The sequence below is a fragment of the Cydia pomonella genome, chromosome 13, assembly GCF_033807575.1.
Source record: "Cydia pomonella isolate Wapato2018A chromosome 13, ilCydPomo1, whole genome shotgun sequence".
Lineage (NCBI taxonomy): Eukaryota > Metazoa > Arthropoda > Insecta > Lepidoptera > Tortricidae > Cydia > Cydia pomonella.
Window position 1 is genome coordinate 16,213,785 of NC_084715.1, and position 13,273 is coordinate 16,227,057.

General features: G+C 36.8%; 1 protein-coding gene across 1 annotated transcript; it reads right to left on the reverse strand.

Annotated features, from left to right (window-relative positions):
- Positions 1 to 1,964: 1,964 nt before the first annotated feature.
- Positions 1,965 to 12,403, reverse strand: LOC133524393 (tyramine beta-hydroxylase). Its single transcript, XM_061860378.1, has 11 exons — positions 12,286 to 12,403; positions 11,244 to 11,464; positions 9,003 to 9,143; positions 8,518 to 8,781; positions 8,151 to 8,300; positions 7,613 to 7,745; positions 5,475 to 5,641; positions 4,624 to 4,806; positions 3,521 to 3,708; positions 2,661 to 2,817; positions 1,965 to 2,090 (listed from the first exon to the last, which is right to left on the reverse strand). The coding sequence occupies exons 1-11, from the start codon at positions 12,359 to 12,361 to the stop codon at positions 1,989 to 1,991; spliced, it is 1,782 nt and encodes a 593-aa protein (XP_061716362.1). The 5' UTR covers positions 12,362 to 12,403; the 3' UTR covers positions 1,965 to 1,988.
- Between the last annotated feature and the right edge of the window lie 870 nt (positions 12,404 to 13,273).

A 13,273-nucleotide genomic window follows, 5' to 3' on the forward strand; every position in this document is an offset into this window, starting at 1 on the left:
GGCGTGAAAGTTATTTGGATCAAATACAAGAAGTAAGGGATAAAAATATGCCTATAGTTTATTTGGACGAGACCTACATTCATACTTCTCTGAACTCCACGCCAAATGTTGGCAGAGCGAAAATGAACCTGGAGTATCGAAAGCCGTTTCAACAGGGAAACGACATATTATTCATGCCGGTGGACCATCCGGATTTGTTCCTAATGCACTTCTGGTATATAATAATAAAGAAAAAAAGATTCGAATTCGATGAATAAAAATAATTTTAACAAATGGGTTACGCAGAAATTAATTCCCAATCTAAGTGAACCCACATGTATAGTTATGGATAATGCCCGATACCATTAATAAACCACCAACATCTACTGGCTACAGAAAGCATGTCATTGCAGAGTGGCTGCGTTCGAATAAAATTTCATTTCCACAAAAAGCATCCAAAGCTAGATTGGTGGAGATTTTGAGACGTCACAAACCTGAACCAATGTATGAAATAGACACGATTCTCTCCACATACGGACACAAAGTGATAAGGTTACCGCCATATCACTGTGATTTACATCCTATTGAGATGATTTGGAGCATTGTAAAAGCTAAAGTGGCAACTAAAAATGTGTCTATCGATAATAAGGCTTTTCTAAAGCTTGTTGAAGATAGTTTTCAGGTATAAAACTTATTTTATGTTGAGAATTTAGTTGAGTTAAGTAAATTATTTTGAATTCAGTCTATGTCATTAATGATTAAATTTTTTAATAAATATTATCGTATAGGAAGTAACTCAAGAAAATTGGAGCAATTGATGTGACCATGTTAAAAAAATTTAAGACGATTATAGGAATAAAAGTCCTATAATCGAATTGGAGACTGAACGTTTTATAATCGAGGTTGGTGGTCCTGAAAGCGACACAACATCTGATGAAAATCAGAATTCGTCAGAGTCAGAAAACGAAGAATATATAAATATTGAATATTTATTAGAATCAGATTTTGACGAATAGGTAAATTGAAAGAACCGAATTCTCTGTAAGCAATGTTTTGACATTTTACGAGTATCAACATGAAGCCAATGCCCACTAACCCGACTATACATGACGTACGCACATTATTGCCATACGTAAGCTCTTTGCAGCGACACTATTTCGGGGTTAAATAACTGGTTCTCAGGCTTTACTTTATTTTCATGCGTGTACGACAATGTCAACGAGGTATTAAAATACAAATTCTAATATTCAGCCAACTTTATTATGGTCTGTTTTTTTTTCAAATATTTGATATATATGCTTAAATCCATATTTACATTTTGAGATCTAACTAACCTTATCACCTATTTATTACTCTTTTTATTTTTAATGATAATACTCATATTAAATAAATAAATTCTACGTAGATACATCTGGGTTCATTATTCAACATGCGTATAGTAATATTAAGCACAACATTATTATTAGGCTTTTCTTATATGGCTCAAATTTTAATATAATAACAGTCATATAGCTATTTTTTTAACAACTACTTACTACTCGTACTCGTACTAGTAACTACAACGAGTAGGGTAATATGTGTACGCAAGTCTTTTTATTATTTTTAACCATATTCTTTTAAGTAAGGTAAAAGTACTAGTGCTTGACGCTGCACTAGTACTCGACATGGGCACTTTATGTCAAAGTGACAAGGATTAAGTTTGAATACAGAAAAATCTTCGTTGTTCAAATTTAACCTATATTTCTGTGACATAAAGTGCCCATGTCGGTAACTAGTGCAGCGTCGAGCACTAGAACTTTTACCTTAGGTACAGTTTGGCAGGCCCAACTTGGCAGATGGTAATGATAGTGACGGTTAGGATAAAAAAGACATGCTCAAGTGACAATGACCATTTGCCAAACTTATCTACCTAGTATGAGTAACTAATACTCATTAAATAAAGTTGGAAATAGATTAGGGTACGACATTGATAATTATGGTCGTGATTGATTGGTAATGTTTTTATTTATCTATTTTTTAAACTGGATTCCATTGTGGGTGTTAGGACAAACACGTCGTTCGGCTGGAAGGGGAAGCTTGATTCTGGGGATAGGCAAACCTTCCCAGTCACCCTGAAACAAATACATACAAATATAATGATAACATGTATGATTATATGGCTGTGTAGTATAATATTTTTTTTTTATATACACATAGTATATTATTATTTACACACTGCGGTTCAGACTGATTAAATTGCATGAATATCGGCCGCTCTATGAACATGTAGCAAACACTATGAGTGGGCTCAACGGTTCTATATACGGATAGATTTGGCATGGAGGCAACAATTTACATGTCTATAGGGACCGTGCGCGTTGGAGAGTCTGCCATCTTGTGGCCTGAATCGAAACCATAAACATGCACATGTACACGTCACGTGTTTTCTTATGCGTAGTAGGTTCTGATGCCATCTTGTGGGCTACATCGGAACAAAAGACATCACATTTGCGACTCGCGCCAAAAATCTGACGGCTCCTGGGCTGCCTCCTACAGTTCATGCACGCTCCCTATAAACAAAGTTATCGGGTAACATCAGGTAGCGCCAGCTCTCTCGCAGTAGGCTCCATGAAACCATGGTGTAAAGGTTACAAAGTTATATGTAAAAGCTATACATATATTTAATATTAGGTGTGTATTACCTGGAAACGGTGCCCATCGGACTGGTTGCACTGCATTGATATCGGCGACTCTGTATAAAGCGTGTGTAATGAGTTTACTCGTAGCGGGCTCCACGGGTCTATGGACAAGTAGCTCTGGCGAGGTGGTGAAGACTTGGAGATTGACATGTTGTCCCAGCTGAAATAAGCAATATAATTTTATTTTTAATTAGCGGACAGGAAGATGTACATGACCCGACTTTATAACTTTCTTTTCTTTTCTTTCTCATTTTCTCAATCTACCAGTATTCACCTTTGTGAATACATGTACCTGTCTGTCGTAGTACCTGTATTCATCTTTGTGCAATTTGTTTCATTGCCATCTAGTCGCTAGAGTGCGTTAGGTTTAGTTTAGTTTACTGATGACCTTATCTATATTATGTATAGTTCTTAGTGAGAGCGTTTTAGGAGGTAGGTGCACGTCTATTGCACTGTATAACTTATCATTAATATTATTATTGTACATACTTGCTTCTGTTGTTTCTCCAATAAAGAAAATAAAATCTAACTGTTATGCCGATTAGGTTAGGGTGTTGAGAGTCAATTTACTTCAAAACCAATTTTGAACGCATGAGGCAATCTAAACCCTTGATGTTCAGGTAACATGTAAGCGAGGCTGAAGGCTTCGAATAGGTTTAAGGGCCTGGACTTTTCTGTGGGCCTAAAGGACCTAAAGAAAGGCTTTGGCTTTTCACGGAAGGGCGGCCTTGCATTTAAAACACTTGGGCATTGTTCTTTTCCCACTTATTTTCTGGTCCTTGGGGTTCTACATAGACAATACACTCATAGAATAAAGTATATTGAGTTATAAATAAGATTATGTTTTAAAAACGATTGCGTACTTCCTCTCAAAATTAAAGAAGCTCTCCAGGGCGGCGTTAGAGACGGCGCTCTTGCAGACCTCGAGCGTGGTGGCGGGGTAGTAGTGGATGTAGTTCACGCACATCTCGTCCGTTATGGCATGGCCTCCGATTGTGGCGTTAGGGCGGTCCAACGTGCGGTAGATGCAGGTTGTTTCCAAGTAGTCACCCTAAATTACAAATAATAGTCACGTTATGTTGAGACAAACTTGATATTAGAAGCTAAGTACTCGTAAAAGTGGTAAGCTAGCTCAATTAAGCAACTCGTTATAAGAGCGTAACTACTTAATAAAAAAAAAACTATTAATACTTTTTTTTTAAGTTTGGCCAACAGGTGTAATACATATTTAGAATTAGTGAAATTACGACGCAATAACATGTATATGAAAGTAATTCAAGTACTTGCTTACATAAATCTTAAATTAAGTAGTTTATAAAACAATTCTTGCTTCCATTATAAGTAGTACATTTAATCACTAAAGTTGCAGTATTGACAGCTAGATTATCGCAAATGTATGTTAATGAACAGACTGCATCGAAATTTTTGTTAGAACGAATTTCAAATTCCACGGAAGACCAGCGCTGTAGCATAAATATGTTGGAGCATATGCTGAGTGGTGTCCATTTGTAGCCTCTATTAAAGCATCATCACTGTTAACTATTGCATGTTAGTATAAATTACAAGTAGTTATAATTAAAACTGTTTAGTCTATTAGATCTTCTTTCTTACTTTTTTTTTTGTTTTCTATTGTGGTGCTGTTTGCATTAAAAAAAAATGGTTTTGCAATAAAAAAAAATCTATTCTATTCTAAATTGTGAAAGATACTCGTACAATTATTTTAAAACTTACAATGTACCTTGAGTTTGTGCAAATGTATTTTTAATTGGTTATGTGATATTTTTAATAAGTCTACCCTATTCAGTTTAAATAATATATTGTGCTCTTTATATATTCTTGGTAGGTATAATGAGATCAAACATTGGTTCTATATGGTTTATACAAGAATGGCTGAAAGGTATAGGTATAGCTATATTATTAGGTATAGGCACGATGGTGGAAATGGTGGCTTGATTAAGTGACTAACCGGCAGTACTTTAACAGGTTTGTGCAGCAGCCTGATCTCCTGGAAATGCGTGGAATAATGCATGTCACGGTTCAGCACTGGCAGCTCGACGCCGCGCCGAGAATGCCTTGTCCAGACCGCCACACCCGTCAAGTGCGTATGTAACTGACTGCCAAAGACGACGATGCCTTCCGCCGGCAGACCCTGGAGACATCAGATTAACCGTTCATTCGTATTCCTTTTAATAAGCAGAGTTAGACCAAGATAACTCTGCAACGATTTTGAAAACACAGACTGTTCAAGTGTTCTTTATGCGTCATGTCACACTTTCACAGACTGGGCTATCAAAATCGCTGCCGACTTATCTTGGTCTAACTCAATTCACATAAATATTTTGGGACATTGTACTTTTTGTTTTTTTGTCCCCAAAGCAAGTATTGATTTTTATATTTGTGGATAATGTTTATTTTATTTAACTGTATATCAATATAAAGCACACTATAATGCCGCACTAACGATACCTCGGAACCAAGGTAAAAAATGTTTTATCTATTTTTAAATATATTATATTATGATAAAAAAAAGTCAAGGGCCACATATTGAGGCCTATTCTATGTGCTTATCATGTTTTAGTAGCTAGTGTAAGTTAAAACGTATTAAAAATATTAAAATTTCAAGTTTTCTTTGAAATCGCGATATTGCAGATGAATTTGAACATTATGGGTAAAAATTACTAGCTTCTTAGTACCTTTTTCATATACCTATCGGATTAACCTTTTGACCACCACTAACCGGTTAAACCGGTATGAGTTGCAATGACATTTCTCATTACATTAATATATATTTTAGCGAATGTATGACGGTAAACTTACAACGCCTGTGCACTGCGGCACACAGTAACCGGTTAGCGGGAAGGCGTCCTGGCCTGGTGGAATTGCCATTTTGTCCGTATATTCGAGGCCCAGTTCCATGATCGCCGCATCGTATTTCCGCCGATTGGAGGTCACGTAGAGCATGATGCCGGAACTATCCACCCAGTCTAAAATTACAAAAATATAGACAGCAGAGAACGAAATAACAGCACTTAACCAAGTAAAGAAATAATTAGCATTATTTTCTACCAATGAAAGATTCACTATTTTTTTTATTCGTAATTGTCGTGGAACACTTGGTTGGAACGAAGTTAAGAGAAGGTCGTGACAGATTCAAGTGTTAACGCCTAAGGTGGAAATATTTTTGCTGCCATGTGACACATAGGTACTGCTTTTCACATCACTTTTTTAGGGTTCCGTAGCCAAATGGCATAAAACGGAACCCTTATAGTTTCGCCATGTCCGTCTGTCTGTCTGTCTGTCTGTCTGTCTGTCTGTCTGTCTGTCTGTCTGTCCGAGGCTTTGCTCCGTGGTCGTTAGTGCTAGAAAGCTGAAATTTAGCATGGATATATAAATCAATAAAGCCGACAAAGTCGTACAATAAAATCTAAAAATTTAATTTTTTTTTGGGTACCTCCCCTACACGTAAAGTGGGGGTGAAATTTTTTTTTCAGTTCAACCCTAGAGTGTGGGGTATCGTTGGAAAGGTCTTTCAAAACTAATAGGGGTTTTCAAGAAACATTTTTTAATAAAGTGAATATATTCGGAGATAATCGCTCCGAAAGAAAAAAAAAATGTGTCCCCCCCCCTCTAACTTTTGAACCATAGGTCCAAAAAATATGAAAAAAATCGTGGAAGTAGAGCTTAAGAAAGACATTAAATGAAAACTATAGCGGACATGATCAGTTTAGCTGTTTTTGAGTTATCGCAAAAAGTTTGCCCTTCATAGTAAAAAGACTTATTTTAATTAGGTACTGATTATGCATATTTGCCTATTTGTTTAACTCAGGTGAAAGGTACCGTTTCATCCCTTGGTTAACAATTTACTATACTTTAAGCTCCAGTTTAGCTTATTGTGACGGAAGAGTAACTACGGAACCCTACACTGAGCGTGGCCCGACATGCTCTTGGCCGGTTTTTTATTTATTTTTTATTATAGGACATTATTACACAAATTGACTAAGTCCCACAGTAAGCTCAATAAGGCTTGTGTTGAGGGTACCTAGACAACGATATATATAATATATAAATATTTATAAATACTTAAATACATAGAAAACACCCATGACTCAGGAACAAATATCCATGCTCATCACACGAATAAATGCCCTTACCAGGATTTGAACCCGGGACCATCAGCTTCGTAGGCAGGGTCACTACCCACTAGGCCAAACCGGTCGTCTTACATATGAGGAAATCAATTTATGTTCATGAAGCACTCGATTGGAACGAAGTTAAGAAAAGGTCGTGAAGGAAACTCGTGACGATAATTTTTTACACTTTTTTTCGCCTTGCCCCCATCCGCCAAGTCCGTACCGTGCGTTGTGCGATAAGGATCTTCACCGTACAACTTCAAACTTCAAAAATAATCATACCTAGCAGTGTAAAGCCCGACCAGCAATATATATATATATATATATATATATATATTGTCAAGAGGGCGATGTTATTCTCATGTACAGGGTGACAGTTCAGTGGAGTATGAAAAATTTAGTTCCAATGAAATTCCGCAATATATATGACTGGTCGGGCTTTATGTGTATCACAAAGTGCGTTAGATAAACGTAAGAAAATATGATGTCATGTCGCTTGACTGGTAAAACTACCGCGTTAGGGCCTCTAAACACCTCACCGATAATTGCATGCGATTTTCATTATATTTCAGCATTTGTTTCATCGATTGAATTCGTTACACCTATTTAGCCGGTAATTAGATAATTGCTGGCTAAGTAGGTATAACGAAATTGGTTTTGGCGTCGACTAAGTACTCGATTTACTCGTACAAAATTTACTCATAGAGGCAGCAGCAGCAGCCAGCAGAATTTATTAGCAATCGAAAAAAGCCAAGATGACAATGGCAACGTAAAGCTACGCCATTTAAAAATGCCTTTAGCTAAAAAAATATCTTTAATAAATACCTTTTCTTAATTCAGGGTTGTTGTAGTGCACCTCTAGCATGACGAACTTGCTTGCCTGAGACCCACCAAGCGGTAGACCGGCATCATCAGGGTACGTAAACGGACGAGCGCCCATCGCCCATGCCGCTTTTACCTTCGCACATCACTTATATAAGTGGAAAGTGGGCTGAGACAGTCTAAGCTAAGTTGGCAGTGATATTGATAGCACAGATTGCGCAAGTGTTATTTTAAACGTCAACCTTTTATGAAATTATGACGTTTGTTTAACACTTTCGAAGTCTCTGTTATCAAAATCGCTGCCAACTTAGCTTGGTCTGACTCTATTAGGCTGTGTGTGTGGGCTGAAGACTTTGACATGGTAATATGGTTAATAAAAAAAGAGTTTGTTGAAAAAAATAATGAAAAATGTATTTTACATATGTAAACATGGAAGTTTGTAATGATGGGTGAAGAGAAATTCATACCTAAAATGAGAAAGTCGCAGTGACTAGTACTATTTGTTATAACATCAGTAAATGAATAGCAAGAGAAAACTCACCTTAGAACATTTTTTGGTAATCTCAGGTCTATCCGGAGCAAAGCAATCACCCTCGTATAACGGGACCTCGTTCTTAGGATCCACGTCACAGTAAAAAACTTCCATGTGGTGCACCAAGCCTTCATTTCCTCGAGTTATAATCGATTGAAACTTAAAAAAAAACAATTAGGCAATTAAACAAACAATTAAACAATGCCTTCTAAAATTACATATATAATCGATACAATATCTGTCATACTATCTCTATTATTTTCATTTTTGTATGGAAAAGCCGCCGTCCGCTATCCTCTTAACTGAATAGCTAAATTCGAACTAACTTTAAATTATTTAGAGCTAAAAGGTTCAATAATCTATAGACTAGACAAACCTGTGTAATATGATGAACCTTCTCAGTAATGAAATCAGGCAACTTGAACACTTTGCACCAATAAGTAGTGTCACGGCTTGGAACCTTAAGGTCTTTATTGGTGACGTGGTACTGGGTTCCCTCAGGTTTGGGTGAGTTCACAGGAGTCATGAGCCGTACTCTGATGAAGCCATGGTTTTTTGTCGAGGTGCAAGTCAAGCAGAGCCCTTGGGATGAGAAAAGTTTGTCGGTGCCCCTAGCCCAGACCACGTGGACTGTGCCTTCCTGTAAAAAATTTTTTTTTACCTTTACTGTAAGTTAATATAAATTAAAAGAAAGCCTTTTTAAAATAGTCAGGGAGCTTTTATCGTTAATAACCGACCGGTAAAATAGATAAAAGAACAAACGTTAGCGTTGATGACGTAACCGGTATGCGGTAAAAGATTACATTTTTGTAAAAAAACTTTGTTACGGTAAATCAGTAGATAAGGTTAAAATGTGAAAACCTCTATGACGTAATCATGATCATCGCAGGTGTCGAAGGGGCGTTCAAAGAGGATGGTGCGCGTTCGGCCGTCGAGGTGGAATCCCTCACAGTCCTGCCGCGGGTCACGGAGCAGCCGCCCGGAGCCGTCAGCGTGCATGTCCTAGAAGAAGCATCATATCTGTATTAGGTACTTTAATATTAGTTATTAGGTCAGAGTTTAATTATTTTGGTGATCAGTCCTTTTTATTGCTATGTTTAGGTCGGTACTTTTATTAGGTTAGGATCATAGACGACCGTTTCTTTTTTGCCATTTTTTTGTGACCTTTTTTGGCACTGTTGTGTTATTTCTAGTCAGATTCGTGAGCCCTTTTCATCCTTATAGGAGAAAAAAGAGTCCCATCATTTTGATACATTTTTGAAACTTTCCTAATTATTACCGCCATACAAAGTATATGGGGAAAAAATGAGTTCGTGATTCTGAATAGAAATAACTAGCGTACGGACAAGTGGTGGGCATTTTGAACAGAGCGGGAAATGGAGTCGCCTAGGTGTACAGAATATCAAAAAAATATTTTATTTTTCGGAGAAGTTGTCCTGCCACAAAAATTTTAAGCTTTCATCAACCACAGATGCAATTGTTTTAGCGTTTACAAGTCTGACGACTTTACATGCTAGTAAATATGGCATTTGCAATGCATCATCTAGTGATTTTATAATTACGTTTACCACGCAGTTGCCAACATCATCAAGCGTTTCATCTACTGCAAGCCATAAATTAGAATCCAAAAAAAAAAACTTATTTTGTGAGCTGTTGCAATATATATTTTAGCAAGGTAATACTTTCTTAAGACAGTGTCTTCAGGAAGCTTTCTGTTTTTGTCGAGATATTTTTCAAAGAACTTTCTAAATTCTGGATGATTTACTCGTATCCAAGGGATGTTGCAAGCAATTAGGAATATACATAAGTCGTAGACAAAGGTATCGTTTTGGTTTCTACAATTTATTTGGTGATTTTTACTTTTAACAGAATTTCAATGTTATATTTTTTCATTTGTGTTAGATATATTTCACATTATATACAGTACATGCTATTGTTATCCTTATATACAAGATTATCGTATGGTTAAATCCATTTGTATTTCTGCTGTAATGCTGTTTTAAATTATTATCGTATGGTTTCATTTATATTTCTGCTGTCATGCTGTTTTAAATTATTAGCTTAGCGTATTACAAAAACACATACAGACATATAACATAACTAAATTGACAACATCAAATTATTTTGTCGTATCTACAGTTTATAAAGTTTTTGGTCAGTAATCAATTAAGGTTGTACATGGTTAAAAAGTATATTCGTTGAATGTGAGAGAGCACGAGAAATAGATTTTATGAGTAAAGTAAATATCATATAAAATTTGAATTTATTCATTCAATCATAAAAAGTTAGTAGATAATAACGACTCCATTTCCTGCTCTGTTCAAAATGCCACCACTTGTCCGTCCGTACACTAGAAATAACACAAAATGTATAAAAAAATACAGAATTCATGAAGGTGGCATTTTTTTAAGAAACACTCAGGCTATGATTGAACTACGACCTAATTGTATATTAATGTAGATTTGCATATTTTACTGTTAAAGGACGGTTAAACCAAATTAAAAACGTGAAAAGTCAAATAGTACTTGAAGATCCCAAAACCGGTAAGAATTTTTATCTCAGGCTACCGCCTCGTCCTCCTAAGGCAAACCGATAATTTAGGTTAAAAGGTTAAAACTCGTCGATGAGGTAGTAATAAGAATTGTCATTCAATTAAACTAAAAGTACCTAGTTGAAAACTTACTAAAACAAAATAAAACAGTAACATCCTCCTTAGCTCCTAACATAAAACATTAAAGTTCTTCTTTCTCGCGTTGTCCCGGCATTTTTGCCACGGCTCATGGGAGCCTGGGGTCCGCTTGGCAACTAAATCCCGAGAATTGACGGAGGCTCTTTTTTTACGAAAGCGACTGCCATCTGACCTTCCAACCTAGAGGATAAACTAGGCTTTATTGGATTTAGTCCAGTTTCCTCAGAATGTTTTCCTTTACCGAAAAGCGACTGGTAAATATCAAATGATATTTCGTACATTAAGTGCCGAAAAACTCATTGGTACGAGCCGGGGTTTGAAGTCCTCTGGGTTGAAAGTGACACGCTCTTAGCGCTAGACCACCAGTGCTTTTAAAACATTAAAATTAATTAAAATAATCAATAAATATGTACCTCGAAGTGCTCAGAGCCGTTATAATCAGTCCACAGCACACACACATCTGAATTCTTCAGGTCCCCTCTGTCGGAGAAGCCGAGCGCCAACCATTTGAAGACGGGTGCTGACTCGGACACCAGCAACTGGAATTGAACCCTTCGGTTCGCGTAGTCTACGCGCCATTTCAGCACCAGCTGGCCGTCCGGGTCCAACACGGACTGGCTTTCTGCGAGGTGCCCTGAAAATTAGAGTTTGAATGAGAGCGTCGACAGCAGCACGGTACCGGTAGAGTCTGTCTAAACTAACTTTGCACCGATATGACCAGAACGAAGTGAGGGAGTTTTCTGATTATTCTCTTGTAGTATAAGATGATATATATTACTTGCCAAATTTCATAGTTCTAGGTCAACAGGAAGTACCCTATACATTTTGATTCCCTTGAGTGTAATAAAATTATTTTCAGTTGGAAAATAAATTGCGACCTATGTTGATGTAAGGGGACAACAGTTTTCCAATGGCAAAGTTAAGTTTTGGGAGTCGAAATAATAATAATATAGGTAAGTTCGTACGGAATGTCAGTCATGAATCCTCAGTATAATTAGGGGAGGGGCTGACAAAGAAGAAGAAAGTACGAAACCTCGTTGCTCGAGATTTTTTTGATGATTGTGCCATTTACTACACGTAATTCAAAATGTTTTTTTTTAGTAACGTATTCGAATTTATAGAGTTTCATAAATCGAAAGGAAAATATGGAAACTATAGAGTTAAGATATGAAAACCTTATAAGATCACTCGTGTATGTGTCTGTATGTCCGTCTGTAGCTGTCACAGCCAATTTGCTCCGAAACTACTGGACCGATTGAATCTAAATTTGGTACCTATTTGGCTACATATATTGTATGTAAGTCGGTGACCCAAACATGGATGTGTAGTGTGTACCTACTTGTACCGTCAATAATGAAAGTTTTCGAATTACATTATGTACATCTTGTGACACACCAAATGGAAGGGCTTGTTGTGAACTCATTTTTTATTTAAGTATTTTGAACATCGGCTTACCTGCATCACGAAAAGAGTACGTTAGCAACGAGCACACGCACGAAGCCAACACGAGCAGGACTCGTTTGTCCAGCATCTTCTCAAGATGTGTTCCGCGCGGCGGCAGGCTAGAGAATGGAAATGCCGAACGCCGCCCCAAGTGTGACGGAATGTCGGAAATGTACAGTCGGAGGAATATTTTTATTACTATTTATTTGACTTGCTGTGTTTGTATGTAGGTAAGTAACTAACTTACACACCCATCAAACTCATATCAAACTGTAAAAAGTATTCAAGTACAATAAAGCTTTTAGGCATTTTTTATGTTTGTTTTTGTTTCAATGGGGACTTTATGCCTACGTTGATAAAACGGTTTATATAGCGTTTCCGATCGGGATTTGGTTTTGTTAGTTCATTGATAAATAATAGTGGTTCTGTGAGCTGTAGTCACAGACCAACGGTAGACCTAGCGATTAGCTTAAAAATGTAAAAATTAAAAATACTTACTTCGTTCAGTCATTTTCACAGCGTACTGGTTATCCTATTAATTGTAAGTAAAAAGTTTCTAAGCAATTTGCTAGTCGTTTTAAAATGAGGGCGAAACTACGTTCGTATGGAGAAGCGAACATGCTGCGGTCTCTTAAATATACAAAATTATGATTAAGTAACCATTATCTTCACTGTTAACTGTACCCCTAGTGTAAATAAATTCGATTTTGAAACGTGACGTACGCGTTTGCGTTTAGTCTCATTTTGTATGGGTTTTTGAACAGCGCGCCAAGCGGGACGTTTTGGAAAGTCAAAAATCTCATACAAAATGACACTTAACGCAAACGCGTACGTCACGTTTCGCTGTCGAAAATATTTACACTAGGGGTACTGATTATTTAGTTGGCACTTAGTTAAGTATACTATATATAAAATCCATTTGAACAATTAAGATTACCTAAACTAATAGAGACCCCGTGATAGTCTCGAATGTTTCGATACTTGCACAAAAAAGCCCAGT